This window comes from Falco biarmicus, chromosome 2 (assembly GCF_023638135.1).
Source record: "Falco biarmicus isolate bFalBia1 chromosome 2, bFalBia1.pri, whole genome shotgun sequence".
NCBI classification, from domain to species: Eukaryota; Metazoa; Chordata; class Aves; order Falconiformes; family Falconidae; genus Falco; species Falco biarmicus.
Window position 1 is genome coordinate 85,626,982 of NC_079289.1, and position 23,830 is coordinate 85,650,811.

A 23,830-nucleotide genomic window follows, 5' to 3' on the forward strand; every position below is an offset into this window, starting at 1 on the left:
AAATGAACAATACATTTGGGGTGGGGGGAAACACTTTTTTAGGTGTTCAGACCTTTTTCAGAAATTCCAGTTATGAAAGCCCAATAAAACATAGCAAAAATAAGAACATCAAAAATATAAAAATGGTGTGAAACAATATGGTGTTTTGAACTTATCCACGCTCTTTCTACAGAACACATTTGTTTTATTAGAAATTAGTTTAGCTCTAGCAAAGAAATAATACATATATTTTTGAGGGAATAAAACATTTTTAAAAATGCAAAAGGAAATGTTAGTTGCCTGATAGTGGTCATTAGAGTGGAAATGGTGGTTTAAATAAACTGAGGGTGATGTCGTAAGCCATCAAAATGTAAAAACTCCAAATATACTTTTTTAAAAGGGCAGAAAATGAAATTTTGCTTATGATGTTAAAAGTTCAAAGTTATTCATATAATAGGGTAATACTCTTACAGAATGAGTTCTGCAAAGTGTTTTGCAAATAATTTGGAAAATATAATGAAATAAAGTATGTTTATCTCCCAAGCATGAAAAACACATAAGAATAAAGATAATATTTCATGTGTCATTGTTCAAGAGAATGTAAACCTTAAAGCATAGGTTACATTAATGGAAGTGGAATTGGCACGTGTGTTTAGAGGAAGTCCAAACCACAAAAAGTGTAGACAGGTGAAAATATGATGTGCAAGTTTCTTGTTTGATAATTTATATAAGCAGTCTTCCAGTCTTCTATTTTTCTATCTTCTTTATTTCTACTATGATCTTTCACATCTGTTTCTCTCTTTGCTATTTAGCATCCTAGCTAATGTAGCAATACATATGCAACTTCTACCAAAACTGCTTTTTCATCTTCATTTTTACAAAATGGCAATTAACTTACGTACTGTTTGTCTAGTACCTTGTGTCAGCTTCTGAGCTGCCATTTCTTAGATACTAGGTTTGATATTTCTTCAGTCTAAAAGTGTATGAAATAAATTTTCCTGCCTTTCTTTTTGAAGGAAAGGTCTTCTGTCTGTTAGTTTGAAATACTTTTCTTGTGCTTGTTTCAGTGAAGAAGGCATCTCAATTTCAGTTTTAAATTTTTTTGTACAAATAAAGCAAATCTAATATTTTTTTATCTTCATTTTGTATTCTGATCCTTTGCTTCTGAAGTATTAAAAAATGAATTCCAAAAATAATTCTATTGTCTGTCAGAAACAAATAACCTAAAACAGAGAAGGGAGAGGGACAGCAGAGATAAGCTCTAGAGATGTTCTTTCCTTTAAAAAACTAAAAACTCCAAACCCACATCATGCATACAGTGATTGTGTGAGGAGCATCACATACATAGGGCAGCAGCTTGAGATGCAAGTAAAAGACTATCAGTGTGAAAACGGGAGGATGAGATGGAACAGGGGATCAACTGTTATGGGATTACAGCAGAGTGTTAATGCAAGCGTGTGCATGCTCTGCTTCTATGTTGTTTGTGCCAAGATGTTATTCTATTCATTGTAGTCTGTTGGCTATTTTTCTCATACATTTAACATTCCATACACTTAACAAGTGAACTTCATTATTTAGATGTTATACACAGAAGGAGAGAGTGACATTTTCATTAATAATTTTGACTTTTTACATTATCTAAAGAAAAGAGCTTCCCCCCCCCCGCCCCGTATAATAGCATCATTACAGAGTGAGTGTGTTGAGTCTCTGCATGAAACCTGGCTAATTTAAAACATGTTTGGCTTCTGGTTTTTTTGTTTGGTTGGATTTAGTATTCATTAAAACTTCGCACTGGGATAATAATTTAATAAAGTTAGTAGCACTGTACTAATTTAGATTATCCTTTCTCAAGGCTGGGAAAGGGACTAGAAAATAGGTCTAGGCTGATAGTACATTGCCAGAACTCAGAAAGGGACTCCCCACTCCTTGCTTGGATGTCTTTTTGCTCTGGGGATCTGAATTGCTGCCTTTCCCTTTGAGTCAGTGGTAACTGATCTGCCCACTCCAGAAGCAATTGTAATTTGATAGCCATCTAGTAGTCATTACTTAATCAGGTGATTATTGTAGTTTTTCTCTACAAAAAAGCTGTATGTATCACAAGTGCATAAACTTGTTGTCGTCTTGAACAGTTCCTTTAAGTTTTCATCGGTACTGTTTTCATTATACAACTGCTCTGTTGATGCATTATGACTTAGACAGAGAAGACTATCAATGCTTAGCTTCTTTTCACCTTTAGAGTGGATTGTTTGCTATTCTGGATACAAACATTTCCTGGTTATATGCTTTAAAAAAGTGTACTAGGGTTTATGTCTCAAGTAGTCCCAGTGAACTGAATGACAAAATACTTTTTGCAATTTCAAAGCAGAAATACACTAAATATACTCCTAAGTGTAAGGGCTACACTTTGAGGTGTTTGCAGGCTTTCCATTTTGGCTACATTTATTTTGTCCTCTTAATTTCTGTCCTTTGACTCCAGTGTTTTAGTGTTGGTGACCCAATGCAATTAACTTGTAAGAGTGAACTAATGTAATGTGTGAGCTTTGGGCTTTTTCATATGGGACTAGTGGTCCATCTACCTTGATTAGCTAGAGAGAGCAATACTGCTGACATAAATATTTGAAGAATTTTTTTTTAGGTGGTGTTACTGTATACAACTCAGTCTCCTTGGAAATTTTAGTAGTGGTATATTGTATGAAGAGGAACTATTTAGTTTCAGTTACCTAAAGAGGCACACATTTATTAATTCAACTTAAAATACTTTCTCATTTCAGTGCTATAAAAGTTTGAAAGCAGAAGTAGAACATAACTTTTTAAAAGAACCTTCTCTCTTAAAGCAAAAGTGATTTAAGAGACATGTCAGACTACGTATCAATAGGCAGAAGTATATATGATAATTTCATAAAACAGGTTTTTACAGTTGGTAGTGTAATTTCCAAATGTTGAACTTATTATTTGTCTTAGTCTTAGGGTAAAGGCTTTAAGCTAATAAAATTCAATCCAATATAAACCAGTAAATATAAACAGTTTGGTTTGGGTTCATAAATGGAAAATATAAATTCTTCAATTTTATGTTTTTCACTACCAGTGTTTAATAAAAAAATGGCTGATATTAATTGTTATATTCACAGAAAATAGGAGAGTGGAAATGTGTGCTATTTGTAAAAATCATTAGGGGAAATGCAATGGTCCTGTACTCAGTTTATACTCAGTTTACTTGGAGTAACTTTTTGAGTTTGAATTTGACAGTAGGATCAAGAAATAGAGATTCTGTAACATTGTGTTCCTTCTTAAAGGAATTGAAGTGTGAGAACAATAAATGACAAGAAGCTTGCATAGGTTTTCCCACCTGAATTACATTTGCAAATACTGTGAGGAGTAAGAAATTAATTCCACTGTACAATTTATGATGTATGTTACTCCGGCCACTTTAGGTCATTATGCAATTTTCAGTGTGATTACCTTTTTAAAAACAATCTCTAATCTACATATAATTATCCATTCCTTTTCAGAACATTCAGTTTCCTTCCAATATCTGTGGTCTTAAAAAATTAGCTTCATTATTTCTCTGACCTCATTTATTCCTACTCACGTTCTTAATCACAATGCTCTTGTATCTTCTCGTTGTCACCAAGTAAATGCTTTCTCTGTTATGCTGTGCCTTGTTTTGCTACTCCTAGACCTTTCCTGGCTCTCCTGTCTGATTAAAATTCAGTCTCAAAATCGTTCTTTACTACTCTACAAAGCACTGATGGCTTTTAAACTGAGTTTTAACAACTCGTTCATGTTCAGCCTCCTAATTTTCCCAATTTTAACTTCTCTTTTCACTGTTCGGCCTTGTTTCTGGCTTTGTTCCCATTCTGTGAGCATATACTATGGCTACTGCAATGGATATGTGAAATTTTATGTCATTTTATTAAATATGTTATGGCATTTTATGAAATATGACTACATTCCTGTATATGGGGAAGTGCAATAATGGTTAGCAACATTTCACCTGTAAAGCACCTGTAATTTTTTTTCTGCCTCATGAAGGATGTCAGGCAAAAGTATCTAATGAAATATGTATAGATTCTGTTTCAACTCATTTGAAGAAGTTAAATAGTTAATTTAGTTCTAGGAGAATGTATCTAAAAAAATAATAATACAAAGAGCTCTGCAGTTCAGAATTAAGAAATTGGTTTTTGCTAGATCTCAACTGGAAAGGGGAAAAGTGGAAGATTAAAAGAAGTGCTGAGGAAGAAAGACCAAATGTGGAGAAGGTTATGGCTACAAAACAGTACATTTATAATGTATTTTTTAAATTATAATTTTTGAGTAATTAGTGTCTGTTAAAGAATCTAGGAGCTACACATCAGTTGTACATTGTCTCTAAATTGAGAATTTAGAACCCTGTAACTCACTGTTCTTGAAGTATGCTTTCATCCCACCTCATTAGTAATTATATTTGAAAAGTGATTTTAATTACACAAATTCTCTCTTAACAGAACCTGAAGGTAAATTTGAGTCACATCACCACAAATGACCTCATTGCAGTTACATTTCGCTTAATAAACATATTTTATATTCTAGCCACTTAACTGATGCATTATTTAATATAAGCCTCAAACATGAATATATGAGAGAATAATGGTCTTTAGTATATATTTGTATGAAGCTATTTTGGGTTGCCTTCTTCTTTTTGATTATCTTAAAATAAAAAAGGGGTTTAGTTTGTATCTGCAAGAGAAAAAATAATAGGATTCTACTAATTCATTATATATGCTACTTGTATATATTTACATATAAACTAGAAACATGTTACCTCTCAAATAGCACTTACGGTTCAGTATTTCTCTTGTAGGTCAGCAGCATTTTTCATACCAAAAATTTCAAAATAGCACATGCAAAAACATATAGCTGAAAAAAAAAAATAAAATCTACAAAACAGACTGTTTGAAAGCTTCCTAAGGTGCCTGCATTACCCTAAAATGTTAGGTTTTGCATTTGAATTCACAGTGCAAGGTTTTACTCCACAGTTAATAATTGAAGTGACAGTCACAATATTCTGTTGCAATTACAAAAAGATGCAGTTATTTTTGTTGAAGGTAATGTCTTTTAATTATTTTTAAATTTTCTTCACATCTTCCTTTATTCTGTGTGTGTGTGTGTGTGTCAGATGACAATATAATTGTGAAATGCAGGAGGGAAAGGCAGCCAATAAATAGCTTAAACAAGAATAACTGATAGTTATCTATACATTTTACTTCTGTTTCCCATATCATGGGACTTTGCAGGCTGTCTTACAAATAGCCAAGTGAATGTTAAGGAATGGAGCATGAAAATATACTAATTTCTGCTTTCATACCCTCCAGATAAATTTCAGATCCTCTGTACTAAGTCTGTGTGACAACAGAATAGTTTAAATAAGTCAGAGCAAAGGGGTTTTCTTCCAGCATTTTATTCTGTTCCCTGCAGTGAAAATAATGGATACACAGGAACAGGAAAAGAGGTATGACTGATTAAAAGTATTGACACATCCGTGTATTCTCACTTACCCTCCACTGATTCATGGCTCAGAAAATTCCTGAGCTGGAGATGGTGTCTTTATATTTAAAAGTCCTCAGTGGATTTTTATCCTTTTCTTCCATCCAGTTGTTTGTCTTTGTAAAAATTAAGCAAAGTTCTTTATATAATTTTCAGTATGTCCAGAAATAATTCTTGGTACTTCTTGTTCTTATTATCTACTGAAAATATTTGTAATATTTTCTATATTATTATCTAATTTATAAACCTGAGGCTGTGCATTCAGAAGAGGAGAAAAACCCTATTGTGAGATGGTTATCAACTTGTCTCATTTCCAAATTTTGACTTATTATTCAGAGCATGTAGCTACAAGCAAGGTAGTTATGCTACAAAATACCCAAAACTATTATATCACTTGAACCTCTTCTGCAACAGCTTTTTTGTTAGCTTTTAATTTTCAATTGAAAATATATTCTTTGAAGTGGCTTCTGCTGAAGGGGAGCCTCTTTAATAGAAGCTAAAATATATTTGGGGAAGGTTTATATGTAATCAGGATAAACCACATAAGAGCCAAGAATGGGATATTCAGCCTATTCAAGCAAATTTGACTATTTAAGATTTTAGATGACTTTGCAATACCACCTTTTTCTGATAATGCTTTCCAACTATAAGTAACAAATTACAATGTAATGTTGATTACTCTGAAATCTCCAGGACCTCAGCCTCAACTTCACAGACACTAATTAGTATGTCCTCTTATTGGCTCTTGTCTTAGAATCTTCATTTCTCAAAAGAAAGAGAGTCATATTATAGGTATAGCTCTTTATAGTTAACTGCTCTTGCTATTGATGCTTTTGTAGGCATTTTGATATTGTACTGTGTGACTATTTCAAAAGAGTTTTGGAGTTAAGTATTCTTACTATAAAGACTAGATGGTCTTTAATAAAAATCCTGAAGAGAAAAATTATGGCTTAGTAGTCCAAAATAATAGCAGGAATGGTAGCTGGCTGTAATGATTAAAATAATTTGAAAAATTATCTTCATTTTCTTATGTTAAAAGACAGTATAGATTGTGATATATTTGAGGTTACGGCTTGGATTAAATTTAAAAAAATACGCTCTGAATTATTTGCTTTTGCTGGTTAAACCACAGAAAATAAAGCTAAATGCAATGCAGAATACAAGTCAATTAAGATCTATATTGTTTCAGTTATACAAAGAAAGTGTGTTAAAGTTTTGTGTTTGCAGGCTATTTCATCTTCTGGTCTTTATAGTGTAGGGCTTTTTACTCCCTGCGTACCTCTGTCACAGTTTGTTTGGTAAGTTAGATTTTGAACTGAGGAAGGAGACTTTAATGAAAGTGTTACTCTGGCATGAAAATCTATGCATTTTCACAGGTCTATAGGTTCATTGCATACATGTGTCCAAAACCATTTAGTTTGTTTTAATGTGGCTTCTGTGCTCAAGCCCAGCAATATCATTCATTTCATTCATCTTCTGAGGATGGAAAAAACAGCATTGTCACTTGGTGAATTTAATGGATTTTAGTTTTAGATTGTGAGCTGTATTAATATATATAAATAATTAGATTTAAATTCTATCTATTTTTATAGACATTCATTAGTGATACTTTTTCACCAGCAGCTCTGTTACAGCACAGGTATCTTTTGTGAGATATACTGAAAGGTGATCTATTCTGTCAACAGCTTCAGCAACAGAAGCCTGGTTGATCATATTTGTTCAATCTGTTCAATCAATTAAAATTGCCTAAAGTGTCCTCACCTTTGTAAGAACTATCATAAATCATGGCAATTTGAAAAACAAAACAGGCTTACTTTTTTGTAGCTGATTTTGCTGGCCCATGATCAGCAATGTCCTGGATCCATTGTGTACATGGCTCACAGGCTGCAGATTGCTCTTCCAAGTAAACTAAACTGGAAACATAGTACTGTGCTTATAAATTATGCTTATAAATGAAGGACTGAAAGAATATGCAACCTGGAAAGTTTAATGGTATTTAATTGCTCTTTGTATACTTGATTTCATTTTTTACTTACATTTTTAAGGTCATGCTGTTGGATGCAGTTTCCATTTTCATTTATCAATATTACTGATTCTGTAACTGTAAAATAAACAAAATGTTATGTGTTAAAGCAATGACCTGATATATACTATGGGAATGTGTTTCCGTAGTTTGTATTATATTTCCCTGATTGAGTTCAAATCAGTACAGTGCCCACTGGTAGAGCCTCTAGGGAGCCCAGAAGGTTTGCTCCTTCTCATCTATGAGGTCTTTTGAAGTAGAGATTCTCTCACAATGATAAAGTCATATTAAAAAAAAAACACAAACAAACAACAAAAACAAAAAAACAAAACAAAAAAAAAAAAACACCAAAAAAACCCCAAAACCAAACAAAAAACCCCAACCAACCTTTATGTACAAATTTTGCCTTTTCCACCCACTACTTCAAATCTATTACTGTCTTGCAACTAGATTAACCTATCAGAAAGTGGGTACAAAAATTTTTAGATGCTATAAAATTTCTACATTTCAGTCCTTTGTTATTGGTGATTTTAAATACCTTCTCAACTTCTGGTTCTCTTTTGTTCTTTACCTGTGTAGCTTGGAATTATCTCTTTTTTAATTATTATTATTCATTTTCTTAGCTACAGTTGCTTTCACTTATATGTAACATCTTTTAACATTTGCCTCTTATTAAGCAAAGAAGCATGTAGCTGTGTAATAAGATGCTTCAGAAAAGCATGTACTCTAACTTGTTCCAAAGGAGAGCTCTCTACTGCACACAGCCTTGTAATACTGCCAGCTCATGAGACTGTGTGATTACTCTGCTTCACGTTCATAGAGTGCTTATAATGATACAACTTTTTGTAACTTCACCAAAAGGTAATGCTTGTGAGAAAACATTGTAGATTGGGTGTGTTTACCTCATGTTGAATTAAAGACTTGAGACAAATCACTTAATTTGTTTCTGAAGACCAGATTAGGAAGCAATGAACTGTTTAGTTGGTATTGTAAAATAACCATCCATTTCTTGAAAAGCTCTCACACCTCCGTGTTCTTCAAGTGATCTTAAATTAGCCTAGGGGTAATTGTTATTTCAGGAAAGGGTTCAAATTTAACCAAGCTTTAAATCTCTGCAGAATCATAAATTTTCCAACCTTCAGAATATACTTAATTTTTAAAATCTAACACTATAGACACAGAGACCTATGAGACCTAAGAAGTGGAAGCTAGAACCAGCTGCCGAGAAAAATGGGTCTAACCTGAAGGGTTGGTGATGGTGAACAGAAAATGCTGGAACAAGGAATCTTTGAAGTATGTTGCTCAAAAATGCCACTTCAGAGGTAGTGATGGAGTTCAGAATTTGTACATTTATGTTTTGGGTTGACATTGACTACCTCCCAAATGAAATTGAGCATTTTATGTAGCATTTCCAAGGGATGGAATCACTTCTATGAACATTTACTTAAGAAAAATAGTTTAAAAAATAAATCCATGGAAATCACAGACACAAAACAGGTTTGCCCTCCATTAAAAGAGTATTATTAAGGTTAACTGCTTACAAGCAGAGAAAAAGTACAATTCGGGTTGCAGGGGTTATTGTAAATTCAGTCCTATGTAGGTGTGTTATGATAGAGCTTTTATTTACAGCATTGATGTCCTTATATCCTTCAGTGAACTGGATGAGCCTGTTGTAAAAGGACATGTGGACTGTATGATAAAGGAGACTGTTGCTTTTATGAACGCTGATTTGTTTACTGCAGAAGTTAGAAGGTAGACAGAGAGGGGTTATCTCAAGGTCTTCCTGAATTGCCCACAACTGTATGGGCAAGGGAGAAAGACGCAGTTCAACTACTGCTACACATCTTTTCCTTTTTCTCCTCTGTGCCTGTTGCATAGTTCTACTAACCTGTTGCGTATCTCTCTTCTTCCATAAGTCAGCACTGTGCTGGACAGTTGTGAAACATGTTGAATAAAGGAGCAAGGGGTTGCAGAAAGACAGCTCCATGACTAAAACAGTTGAGTGCTGCTCAGGAATATTCTCCACCTCAATTACAGTCTCCCTATGAGCAAAGTAATCTTTCAGAGACGTTCCTGATGTCTGGGTATGTTATATGTTGAGATCTAAACCAATGAAGCACTGAGCACTTGAAAACAACTGGATTCACTGGGAAATATGCTTTGGACTAAATTATTATATAAGACCCTGAGAAATGAGGCCACATACACCATGAATCAGTCACCTTGAACTATTGCATATTTTGTCTTTCATTTCAACACATGTGAAATAGAGGGGGATATGTGGATGTTGGCTGAAGTTTTGGGACTGTTGAATAGGGGAGGAATCACCAATACCCCCTAAATGAGTATTGGAAAAAACCCAAACAAAGAAACAAACCAAACCAACCCCCCCCCCCCCCCCCCCCCACACACACACACAAAAAAAACCCCAAACAACAAACTCAAAAGAAACAAAAAACCCCCCACAAACCAAAAAACCCAAACTGTGTAAAAGCACAATGAGACAAGGATTTAGGTTTGCACACTGAACAATAACAGTAAAACACAGTATTAAATAGACCCTTATTGAATGTGGCCCACTCTGTGCACCAAATGGGATTAACTCAATTTTAGTACTTTTTTGACAGTTGATCTTACTGTATTGGTGCTCCTTCATAGTCTTATGTAACTTTTTCCTCGTGATCCCTTTTGAGACATTGAGCCAAATGCTCAGGGCAATTTTCTACTGGCAAAGAATGTTTCCTGTATGTCATTGTATTTGTTAACTGGTTTCCCTTTATCCCAACAGTTAATTACAATCAAATGTATCGAGTGGTCCTCTTTTTTGATTTCTGCTGCTTTTTTGCATAGTCCATTTGAATTTAATTTGGCTAAAACACAATTTATCTGTCTCCATCCCATGTTCTTGTTTATATGTTGAATGAATTTTCTGCTTATGGAGATTTTTAGAATAAGATTTAATTAGCAGTATAGAAGGTCTTTGTCAGAAAAGTCTAAGGTAGCTGTTACTTAAGTCCTTATTACATTTAGGGTTTACATTTTAAAAATTAAAATTAAAGTGACCATTAGCTATTCCATCTTGAATATTTTTAATGCTACTGTGTGATACCATGATCACAATTCAAATTTTAAGGTGGACTGATCATAATTAATGGATAAAATTACATTTACGTATTTTTATGTACATGACAGTATAAAACACGATAGATGTTTGTTCCAGGGATATGAATCTGCTGATCTGGAGCTACCTTGTTGGTAGCGCTACTGGGAACAGACCCCAGGCTTCTTGACATACTTTCAGGACCCTGTTACCATTTACTGCTGGAGAGTTCTGTGAAGGGTCATTAACTAATCGTGAAAATTTACTCTAGGGTGAAAGTTTCAACTTTCTTTTTGTGAAGAGTAAGTTTATTTATGTGTTATGTAGAGACCAAATGATCTCACAGTCTACTGCTTGACATGACAGCACCTGAAATACACATCTTCTTAGAAGGTGCCTTGTACTTGGATCAGAAAAGGGAAGGGCTGAAGAATATTAGGTAGACTAGGCATTTCGACAGGAAGAATCATGATTTTGTTGTAGGTGTGTGTTGAAAGCAATTCCATTCAGTCACAGTCAGTTGATTTAGACATCCACATCAAATCATATTACTGTTTGGAGCCATGATTCTTAATTGATTGAATAGGAAGTGCCTTCCCTAGAGAGGCAAGTACTGTGTGTCTTGTCATCAGCAATACTTCAAACAGCAACACATTTTACAGTCAGAACAAAAACCTCAAAATAATTAAAACATTAATTTTCCCTAGAGAGTTAATAAAATCAGTCCATTTTGATACACTTTGTGTTAAAAAGGATCAAGCAGCTCTAACCAAAACCTGCTTTGATACTTTTTCCAAGTACAGGTGTGTTGAAGAAAGCAAGCTAAGTGGAAACTTTTTTTGTGAAACACTGACTTACTTGACCATCTATGTAAACTAAAACAGCTTTTTAATTGTTAGCAAATTAGATCATTCCAGGTAGCTTGTAGCCTTGGTTCCTGTCTCTTAATACTATCTTGTCCTCACAGTTCCCAGTTTTAGTCTCTTTCCTAACCCAAATGGTTCCATTTTTTTCACTTTCTTTCAGTTGACTTTAGCCAAATTCTACACTCCAGGTCACAAGGTGCAAATTTTCTTTTATATCTAGTAAATTCTTTATTTGTCTTTTTCAGTCTTTATTTCTACCTGCTGTACCTAATAGAGTAGTTGGAGAGATTAATTTTATTCTGCCCATTTCCTGTCAATGGTTTCAGCATTTTCTTTCCTTTGTAATGTACTTTTTATCCTAACTGCCTGGCTCTGGCTTTTTTTCCTCACAACGTGCATTTTGCCTAAGCTCTATTGATTTTTAAAGGACTAATAATCTGCTACATCGCAAAACTGCAGTTGAAAGGACAGGCCAATGCATCCAGGTGAAAATATCTGTAGTACAAATGGACCCAGAGAAAATCAGGTATTAAAAATCTAGGTTGTCTCAACTGAGGAAGCAAGATCTGCAATTTTTCAGATTTATGATAAGGCCAAACCTAGGTGGTTTTTCATATGTATAGGAGAAAAAAAATAAAAAAAACCAAACAAGCATCTTCCTGACCTAAGATGTTTTCATTCACAAAGGCAGGTTTGAAATCCTTAATGAAATGAGCATGTCAGCCTCATTTAGTGGAAAAAAACCCCCACATACTAATAACAGTCTGACCAATGTTATCTTTTTCATTTTATTAACAGGAGTGACTGAACTATTCTGATGTACATTATCTGTTAAGAAAATATACTCTTGATTTTTAGAAAGAACATTTTAGCATTTAACATTTTAACAGTTATAATTTGGCAATTTTAAAGATACATAAAATAGGATTTTGTAATGAGAAACTTGGAGGAACTGAAAGAATAAGCAGTGGTATCAGTCTCACCTGGTAGGAGGGTGAATTATGTGTGCTACTTTCTGAGACTGTAGTCTTGCAAAGGGAGTTTTCAAACTGAGAAAATTACTCTGGACTTAAATTTGCCTCTACTTAAAAAAAAATGTTTCTTTAAAATTGTATGTCTCTGACTTTTAAAGCTCTAAATGTCTGGATCCAGATTCTGCATCTTTTGCAGTAAGGCAGCTTCTGAAGGAAGTAAATATATAATGTAAATAAGAGTGCTAGAATGAACCCTAAATGTTTACTGCAAAACTACTTCCCAAAACTGCCCAACTAATTTCTAGAACTCAGAAGCCATCTTTATGAACTAATGAAACATTCTTGGAAAATTTACTAAGATGTCCAATCCGTTTCCTCCCCTTAGGAACATAAGGCAGTAGTAAGTGAGGAAGACTTCATCCCCATGCTTTCTTACCCTGAAACAGCTGCAAGCTCGTGGTATGAACTGTGAATTAATTCATACAGCTGCCAGGCACACATCATTTTCCCAGGCTTCTGAAGATCAAAGGCTTTTTATTTTCTCTCCTTACACTTTAAATTAAAGCTTAAGAGTCCTTGCGGTCTTCCAGCCCCCACACCCCAGCAAAAGATGATGAAGTGTGCAAAATTTCAAATTTCTATCTTTTCTTCTAGATATAATTCTTTGATGTGCAGCAGCAAAGGAAAAAGAATGATATTCTAGAGGACAACATATGGGTCCAGAACATGTTTTTTCCTCCTCTGTCAGTCCATAATAACAACCAGGACTATTTTCCATGCAGAAATGACTGGTCATTTTTCAGAACACTCTGTGATCTGACTGACTGGCTGACTGGTTCCTAGCTAGATGTGATGCAGTTTTTATCAAGCATCAGAACTTTTAGTGTCTTTTTTCCCCTTAACGCTTGTGTCATCATGCATGCGTTGTTATTCAATATATTACTCTCTGTAAATGTTTTGCTTTGATTGCACTCAAGCAACTTTGGTTTGTGTAATAATTAAATACTTTATTAATAGGTTTTAATTCAAGAATGAAACTGCATGCCTATTTAAGCTGCTTTTTTTTCCTAAGTATATTCTTCCTAGCAATATATGACTATAACGATTTAACTTCAGCATGTCCTAATTGGTTTTCATCCTTTTAAGAAGTTATGGTTAGAAACAGCTGTTACAACTTCTATTAGATGTCACTATTATTAACTCGGTGTCTTTTCTCTCAATGTAGTGTATGAAATAACTTAAAATTATACTTTTTGTAGTATTTTAGGAATTCTGAGTAGATTTCGTATAAATTCAGAAATTACATTCACAGAAAGCGTTGGGTTTGTGTTGTTTTGTATTTTTTAAATGGATTTGCCTACCATTATAATCTGTAAGAATCAGGGGTTTTATTCCTGTTGGTGTTATGTGGATTACTTCAGTGTGGATTATTTTTGGTGCTGTAGGATCTGCATAATTAAATCTAGTTTTCATTATGGGATGAATAATCTGTATGTACATTAGTATTAGAGGCACTTTTTTTTGGTTTTGCTTTTCAATACAGAGTGTGTGGCATAAGCATTAGGTCAGTAGTTGTCCACTTCCAGGTATGAATATTTAACTTTGTTTCATTTACAGATGAGCCAACTGTCTGAATTTCCACTGATTTGAGTAGTTGTTTTTCATTCCATATGCATGCAGCGTGGGGAAGGATGTACAACTGTCTTTCAGAGAGCCAACAGCATTGACAGAAGTAGTGAAGATGAGAATATAACTGGATTTTAAGATATATGTGTTTAGTCAAGCAAAAAACAACTGTTGACTCTGAGGCACATTTTTTATGTTTATATATTTTTTACAATGTGAATATTCTCTGCTTATATAGATTCTGATCAAGGTGGCCATTGCTCTACTATGGCTTGTTAATAGAAAATGTGCTCACAGAGGCAGAAGAAAATTTAGCACATTTTTATGAAATGTTGTAACTATGGCTTTATTTTATCAATGAAATTAGTGAGGGTGTTTTAATTAATTTGATGATCCCAGGGGGTCTCTGCATATGTCACTGTCAAATCTGAATGCAAATACTCTACATACTCAATGCACTCTAGAATTATGGAATGGTTTGGGTTGGAAGGGACCTTAAAGATCATCTAGTTCCAAACACCTTTCTATGGCCTTACTACCGTTTCAGCTTTTGATGATTATTCTATTTTTTCTTTTCCCTAAAATGCATGGGGAAAGAGAAGGTATAATGATCTAGTGACTTTATTAGGCCTCAGCAATTGAGAATTATTCAATTGTGCTACCCGTAAAGGAATATTTTCTTCTTTTTTAACTATTTGTACTTCAAGCAGAGCTGATATCTATTCCTCTGCTTTGTCATCTCATGCTGATCCCGGCTTTGCTGGAAGTGGTACTGTAAGATCTGAAAGAAAGTGGAAAAGGTGTTGTTTCCTCTGTCTACCAAATATAGGGATTACTGACACCATTTCACAAAGTCCTTTGGTTATACTTCCTCTAAACCTTTTCTGATTTCCTTATATTAGAAAATGGCCATTTTTAAAATAAGAACATACTTTGGAATACCTGCTAAGAAACTCTTTTCGTTTCCATTTATGTTAGTGTTTTCTTTACACTTCTTCAAGAGATAATATAATGGATTGGAACTTAGTCTACACCATTTTGCCATCAAAGTTCATGAGTCCAGATTTTTCAATGCAATTCCATGTATTTGTGATATCATGAGAGAAGAAAGTGAAAATGTAGGTCAAGGTAACTAGGGAAAATTATAATGAGTAGTCACTCCTCAGAAAAAGAGTTGTTAGAGGGTGCTTAGTTAAACACTTGTCATACACAATACAATATTCAGTACTGGATTGAGAGAAGGATTTTCAGATGGAGAATTTTCAAACAGATGATGGAGATCACCTGTGGTGGGTTGACCTTGGCTGGACACCAGGTGCCCACCAAGCTGCTCTATTATTCCCCTCCTCAGCGGAATACAGGGGGAGAAAAAAAAGATGAAAATTTAAAAAAAAAAAAAAAGGAAAAAAAAAAAAGTATAATGAAGCAATTGCAAAAGTTGCATGTGCAGAAGCAAAGGAAAACAAAAGATGTTGCTCTCTGCTTCCCATCAGCCAACGATGTCTGGCCAGTGCCTGGGAAGCAGGGCTTCAGTATGCATAGCTGGTTGCTCCAGACAAGTATCATAAATAACAAATGCCCCCCTCCTGCCCCTTCCTCCTCCTTTCTCTTAGCTTATGTCATATGGTATGGAATATCCTGTTGGTCAGTTTGGGTCCTGGCTGTGTGCCCAACCAAGATCTTGCCCACCTCCAGCCTACTGGTGAGCGGAAGGCTGGAGAGGCAGCCTTGACGCTGTGCTGGCACCGCTCAGCAGCAGCCAACTCACCGGTGTGCTATCACCACCTTCCTGGCTACCAACACAAGCACAGCACCGTGAGGGCTGCTGTGGGGCTCAGCCAGGGCCAACACATCATCACAGATCTCTGCAAACATCGTATCGCTAGTCTCACTCAGTTGTTACAGTATCTTTCCACCACCCCACCACCAGTGTATCAGATGTGGATATATTTTGTGCAGTATTGTTATAGAAATAAAATAAAATCATTATATATGCAAAGTAAATGATGAAGTTATCTCTTTCCACAGTAGATTGTATACTACAAAAAGCTATTTTGCTGCAGATATGTGATGTATATGGGTGCAATTTTTTGCTATATTGTATGCTACTTAAAATCTGGAGTTGCACACAATTCAAATAATAATTTGCACAGCAAGAATATTTATTGAACATTTTCTATGCTTCATTGTTTATATTTCTGTAAGATAATACTTTCTTTAAACCAAAAAAAAACCCAACCGATCAAGTTCATCAGATTTCCAAACCTGCTATTCTGATATGGATTTAGTTAGTGAACATTGTTTTTCACATATAAGTGGTGATGGAGTAATGACTGGTGTTTTAGCCAGCCTAACACACATATGACAGTGATTCATGTAAATTGCATGTGATTATTAGATCTATACAATTCCGAATTAACTTGTTGCTGTGAAGATGAAGATCGAAAAGTTCATTTTAAGTGATCATGTTACATCAATTACACTTCCTGCTTTCAGTTCAAGTGATAAACTTTGACTTTGTGTCCTAAACTACAATGAAAGGCTTGAAAAGCTGCTTTGAGTGTTTTATAGGCACATGCACATCAGTAGAGACAATTTCTGCCAACTATAAAAACATGAAGTGACTTGGAATAGTTTTTTATGAAAGCATAAGCATATTTTTATTTAAAGACCTTGTTTTTATACTAACTTGCTAGCAAAATAACTAAACTTCTTCCAAAATTTTTGAAATTATTATGGGATAATATCTTCTGTAACAAGCCTGTGTCTTTTGCTTCTGCTTTGTCCTTGCCTTTAACTATGATACTTATCATTAAATACTTGTTGATTACTCTTGATTTTAAGCAATAGAACAGAAGTTCGATTTTTGTGCTTGTTAAGAGTCACCTGGCTTCTATAGAATGAATATAAGGATGGTCCTTGGTGGGAAGAGGAAATCAACAACAACGCACTTTTGTTTGGTCTTAAAAAGTTGGGATTTTGCATGAGGTCTCTGAGATTTTCAGCTTTCTGGAATGGTTTTCACAGAATGGGTGTCAATGGATTGCTCAATTTATAGCATTGCATGTAGTCTAAAGGGTTGTTTTTCTTTTGTAATGTTTCTCTGTACTGTCAGCATGAAACTTGCTGGGGTTTTTTTATGATATGATTTTACTAGCTGCTGTGGGAAATAAATTTCTCTCTGTTTTCCAAGAGAAAATACTTAAATAAGAAACAGTAAACTAGAAATAAAAAAACAGAACGTTTCTTGAAAAGCATGTATAACATATTGTCAATATTCAGAATACTTGGTAGGAATTTTGAATTCTAGTGTAAAATGTCTGATTTAATATATGATTTTTTTTAACCTTGATATTAGCTGATCTTAGTCAATTATCTGATTTGATGCTAAGTACTTCCACACATTACCCATCTGATATTTCTTTTATTTTACAAAAAGCTGGTTTTCTAATACAAGACAATGGCATTATATTCTTTTCTTTGTAGAACTGTCTGAGCAGATGCTATTTGCATTACTCTTAAAAATTTGTTTTTGACCAGTTTTTAGAAACTGTTGAAGAAAAGACTTTTAGCACCATGCGTATGGGGTCTGAAATGGATCTTGAGAACTACCAAACTGCTTTGGAAGAAGTACTCACATGGCTTCTGTCTGCTGAAGATACATTACAAGCACAAGGAGATATATCCAATGATGTAGAAGTTGTTAAGGAACAATTTCACACCCATGAGGTATATGTTTGTATTAAACCTTCAGTAGTTATGTGCTCGTATCCCATAATAAGGTAAAAAATCCAAAATAAGGATATTTCTAGTTTATATTATTCCTTTTTCTGTGGATGGGGTGTTTTTGTTTTGGTTGTGGGGTTTTGTTTGTTGTTGTTTGTTTGGGTTTTTTTATTAGTATTATTATTTTATGTGGAGAATTTAAAGGTAGTACTGGAGACCGTGCCTCAGAATCACAGAATAAAAATGAGGTTGGAAAAGACCCTTAAGATCATTGACTCCAACTGTAAACCTAATACTGCCAAGTCCACCCCTAAACCATGTCCCTAAGTGCCACATCCACACTTTTAAATACCTCCAAGGATGGTGACTAAACCACCACCTGGGCAGCCTGTTCCAGTGCTTGACAACCCTTCCAGTGAAGAAATTTTTCCTAATAGCCAATCTAAACCTCCCATGGTGCAACTTGAGGCCATTTCCTCTTGTTCTATCACTTGTTACTACATGGCACCCACTTCATTACAACCTCCTTTCAGGTAGTTGTGGAGAGCAATGTCACCCCTCAGCTTCCTTTTTTCCAAACAAAACAACTTTTCACCCTATGCAAAATGAACCGGTATATTTCCAGTTTGTGTTAGAAGATTTGTGGAGGGGTTGAAAAAATGAAATGCCAAGTTGAAAATCATGTTTTGAAAGTGGTGGACCTTAAGATATTTCTCCCAGTCTGTTCTTTCCTTCCAAAGAATCAAACTTAAAATGGGATTTTATTTTTATTTTCAGGGTTTTATGATGGAGTTAACAGCTCACCAAGGACGTGTTGGCAATGTTTTGCAAGTTGGAAATCAACTTCTAACAACTGGAAAACTTTCAGATGATGAAGAGAATGAAATCCAAGAACAAATGAATCTACTTAATTCTCGATGGGAAAGTCTCAGGGTTGCAAGCATGGAAAAACAAAGCAAGTAAGTAATATGTCAGGTAAAATTATATATATATATGGAGTTTGACTGAAACAATCCTGAATTGACTAACAGTTGAGATTTTCTTTTATTTCACGTCCCTGTGAACAAAACTTCGTATCAGATTTTTAACCTGACATTTTAAAGCTTTGCATGCTGTTGAGACTGAAAGCTTCACAAATAGCAGCAACTATATCAACAACTTGGAAACAGATTAAACTTTAACTAAAATTTATATTACCTACCTCAATTTTTTCCCTGACTGTTTCAACAAGTATCACACAATATTTAGCTAAAAAGGAGAGAATGTTTACAGAGATACAAAAGGAAGAGGGAAACAAACCTTTAACACTTATAAAACTTGATCCCATAAAAATAGTGAGAGGGGGCTTAGCTTTCCAGGAAATATTATCATGGTTTTATCTGAAAACAAATTACACTATTTGAAAAAGGGCAAGTCCTATAACTTAAGGTAGAAATATAATTAAAAGTAGAAAAAATAATCTGTTAATCACATTGATCTTTGAAGCATTTTAAAGATTTCTGTCTTGGTTTGAAATTTTGATTTACATAGTGCTCTCTAGGAAAAGAAACTCCGTAAAGCTAAGAGCTTGTGATTATGCCACAGTGGAGTAATTTGTTCTGCAGGATACAGAGTGGTTAAAGCAAGAAAGTTATTGAATGTGGGTTTTGTGTGAGTTGCCTTCTGTATATTAAGAAAATGTCTGTTACTTACCTGATCTTTCGCATTGATTTCTCAGCCTCTTCTTATGTAGGATACTTTTAATCCCCATCTGATACAGTAACTCTGTTTCCAACCCATGTGTCTGGGTCTTTGTCATAAGGAATTTTGTACACCTGCTGGCCTTTCTGTAAAGGGGACCAATGGCCAAGTTTACCAACTGTCATACTAGGTCACATCCAGTGGAAATTTAAATGGTCCTTCACTACAGCTGGCGAGTGCCTCCTTTTGCAAATGTGGTTTTAATAAAAGTTGAATATCTCTAGTAGTCAGACCAATGGTCTAGCCCAGCATCCTGACAGTAACAGAAGAAGTAAGGATAAGCTTTAGGGGAGATACATGATCTCCTGAACCAGCATCTTCTCATCTGCTTTTGCGACTGGTGGAGATCAAATACTGGACTGCATGGGTCCATTGCTCTGCACACCAAATATTGGGCAGTATGGATCATTGGTCTGATCCAATGCTTCATGTCTTATGAAGTTCTCTGTAGGACTCTCCTGACCTCAAGCTTTTTTCAGCTCAGGTAGCTTCCTAAGATGGAAACATTTTTGTGTATTTGTAACCTGCTTGCTATTTATTTGTTTGTTTGTTTGTTTGTTTCCATCTATTTATTCAATACCCCCTTGAGCCTGTTATCATCCATGGCATCCTTTGGCAGTGAATTCCACAGACCTCTTACCTGCTTGTTGAGGAATGGCTTGCTTTTCTTTGTCACTAGTAACTGAAGTGATTCCCTCTAGTTGGCTCATTAGAAGTTAGGGTCAACAGTGTATATATCTTTCCTTATTCTCTCCATAAAATATATTTCTGGTTATTTTGCTCTTCTTGAGCTTTTTCCAGTTCAACCTTATATTTTTGGAGTTGAGTGGACCAGAATGGCCCACAATATTAGAGGGAAAACCATGATTTTCAACAATTGCATAACATGGCTCTCTTTTTTTCTGCAGTGTGTTCATAGTAATTACAAACATTTGTTTTCTTTTCAGCTTGCTACTGAGTATTGAGATTTTTTTTCTTTATTCTATCTTTCTTTGATAGTCTGTAAAGTCATTGATTGGTTTCAGATGTTTCAACCAAAATTTCTCCAGCTTTATTATATTTTTGGAGAGAAGACTACAATAATTCACTGTAGGCGGTTTTTATTTGCCGTATTTACTTTCATTTAAATCAACCCATGAAAATAGCAGACTCACCTCCTGAGTGGTACTCTGTTGACTAAAATGTCCTCCAACACCAATTGTTAAACTTATCTCTCAGATGCAGCTATAGAACATTGCTTGGGGAACTGAATTGTCTAGTATCTTCTGAAGCACATCATATTTGGGTAACATGAAATCAGTAGAAGGTATACAGTGATAAGGGCTTCCCAGAGAATGGTGCTATTTAATTTCTTATTAAAAAAACTATGTGATAAATTCAGTGAAACCTGGGTTAGGGCAAGAGAACATTTCTCAGGAGTGATGTATTTAAATATGGCTAATTTTGACCTATTGGGTCAAACCCCTGTGTTTGAAGCCCCAACTGGAGGATTATGGACAGGTTTTGTATCACAATGTAATGTATTTCTGAGTTATTATACACAATTTAAATTCTCGGGATCTATTTTCTACTTCAGATTAAAACATAATCTTCTGAACACATTGTTGTAATCTAGTCTTTAGGGCAACAGTGACATGTTTATCCAGATGGTTTTTGTGAAGATGAGTACAGCAAGGCTGTCTCTTCTCTCTTGTAATGGAATAGGAAATGTAAACAAAAGGTAGCACACTTTACAGCATACGGGAAACAAAAGTAAGCAGTCAACAAAAAGAGGAGAAAAATCCACTGATAAAGGATACTATAAAAGTGAAATGGTTCTATGGAAAGTGATTTGGGAGGTCAGAATATCAGAGGAAGTTTGGCATACTGCCTCTCTGTAAAACCAGCCCAAATTGGATTTCCCCTGTATTTACTAGGTATTGAAAGTACCTTGTTCTTCTAGCAAGGAATACATTAACATGCTGAAGGAAAACAGCCTTTTTTTTTCATTGCTTCCACCTGACCTTGCCCAAATAGGATTCTCCATAGTAAAGCATCTCAGAGTGATAAATGCACCATTGGAGAGGAAAACTTAATTATCAAAATAATTTATTTAGTCAAAACTGCAGTATTTCCCATTTAATTCTCCAGAGCATTCTCCACTGAATATCTGAAAACTTAATAATCTCTTCTCTTCTGTTTAATATTGTACATTTGAGGGAGCCTGGTAAGTACAGCTGTCTGAGTGTTTTTTTAATGTAGCGGACAGTACAAGCTTTAAGAAACCAGATAGTAGAGATTTTGAACTCCCAAGCACGTCTAATAGAAATGCAACTGAAGGCCAAAAGTTTAACAGATTGTATATTATACACATTACTGAGGTTAAAAAAAAAAAAAAGTTTCAAAACAGTTTGCTTAATTCAAAACTGTAACTCAACAAATCTTAAGTTAACCATTTGAAAGTACATCTTTTTTATATTCTTTATATTCTAGCTTGAGGTGTAGCCTCATGGACATCAGTTAAGAGTATACAATGCAGATATTTCTGCCTGTTGTCACCTGTCTTGTACAAATTGAAATTATTATTTCTTTATTCTACAGTTTACATAAAATCCTAATGGATCTGCAGAATCAGCAACTAGCCCAACTAGCTGACTGGCTGACAAAAACAGAGGAAAGGACAAAGAAAATCGATTTGGAGCCCTTAGGTCCAGATCTAGAGGACCTAAAGCGTCAAGTAGAAGAACATAAGGTATGCTTCCAAATGCATAAAAGCTAAATTGATTTTTTGACATTTTAAAAGCTCAACTTTGCTATGTTCTAATGGCAGGACTAGTATGGAATCTATATTTAATATTCATTGTTTTGTACAGGTAACAAGCTTTTGTAGAGTTATTTTATCACAACTTATCCTGATATTAAAAAAAAACACTTACCTTTGTACATATAAACTATATACTAAAATATGCTAGGCAACTGTAACATCCTTTAATTAATCAGTACAATAAGAATATGTCAGATTTTTTAATACTTGTGTTTCCTTTTTTTTTTTCCTTGCATGCTGTAGTAGCAGTGATGCTGTAGTCATAATTGGACTATATAATCCTGGTTATGACTCCTGGTACTCTGAATATGTAACTGTACGGCACCATAACAGACTCTATTACTAACTCTAGAAAATACTTTGTAGTAATGTATTTAATTAATGAAAAATAACAAATTAATAAATGGAGTGTAAGAGAGAATTTGGCCAATTTTTTTTCCACATTCCATGAGAGTAGTTCTTTAATTGGAATAATTAAGAATTAAAAAGAGACTGTATCATTTGTGTAATAGCTTTATTTAATTTACTGGATTAAATTGTCTAGCTTCATATTCATTTAAATGTTAGGAATTTTTTTTGCATGTCTCCATGACGCATGGTGATGATGATAGGAAGACACAGAAAAGTATAGGAAACAGAGATGACTTGGGAAGTCATAGAGATTTACTGTGATAACCTGTAAAGTTTCTGCATCAGTGGTTCAAAGCAATTTAGTTCCTTTGTGTTTTGAGAGATTTTAAAATTTGTTGCTTGACAGCCTGTATCAGTGCTAGTCCAGGTTCTAGAGGGCAAATAATCCTGAAAAACAATTCAAACTGAAAGCGCTTTCACAGTTGTTTAAAAAAGAGGTCAAAAGCTGCAGAAGACCACGTGATCCACTTCTGTGTTAAAGACAAAGTTTCTGCAGTCTGGTTAAGGAGCACTGCTGAAGAAGAATACAAATTCTATGCCTACTGCTGCTGTTGGCACTGTCTGTGCTTGCCCTGTGAGAATACAATGCACTTCAGTGTGTGGATTTGGTAGCTAAGCAAGTATCCTGATATTGAATTTTATTTTTATAAAAAGATGGCAGGTAATTATGAAATGTTAATTAGAGAAAGAATCCTGAAAGATTTTAAATACATGAGTACTAAGACTTTAATAACTTTGTTCCTATATCTGTGCATTTTGTATTTGAATACTAAAGCAAAATGTAATCCTTTTGTTTATGCTATTTCTTTAATTTGTTTCTTTCTAATATTGAGGGAAATGGCTCATTAGCTTGTGCTTGAATATTCTGAGTGTAGACCTGCAGAAATCTCTCTCCCACATACTAGTTCTTCATCCTTGGTGAGATGAGTGAGTCAGAATTATGTGTATTATTTTTCAAATCTATTTTCTGTACAAATGACGATATAGCTAATAAGGTGGAAAGAAATTGTTTAGGTCTTAAATTTTAAAATTCTATTCATCTACAGTTTGTCTTATTTG

General features: G+C 34.6%; 1 protein-coding gene across 11 annotated transcripts in view; it reads left to right on the forward strand.

Annotated features, from left to right (window-relative positions):
- Positions 1-23,830, forward strand: part of DMD (dystrophin) — a 1,162,034-nt gene that overhangs the window by 351,530 nt on the left and 786,674 nt on the right. For all 11 annotated transcript variants that reach the window (XM_056326975.1, XM_056326977.1, XM_056326978.1 and 8 more), the window contains 3 exons: positions 17,632-17,820; positions 18,595-18,776; positions 22,138-22,288. In XM_056326975.1, the coding sequence (XP_056182950.1) occupies positions 17,632-17,820; positions 18,595-18,776; positions 22,138-22,288 (522 nt within the window). The remainder of the gene's footprint in view (positions 1-17,631; positions 17,821-18,594; positions 18,777-22,137; positions 22,289-23,830) is intronic.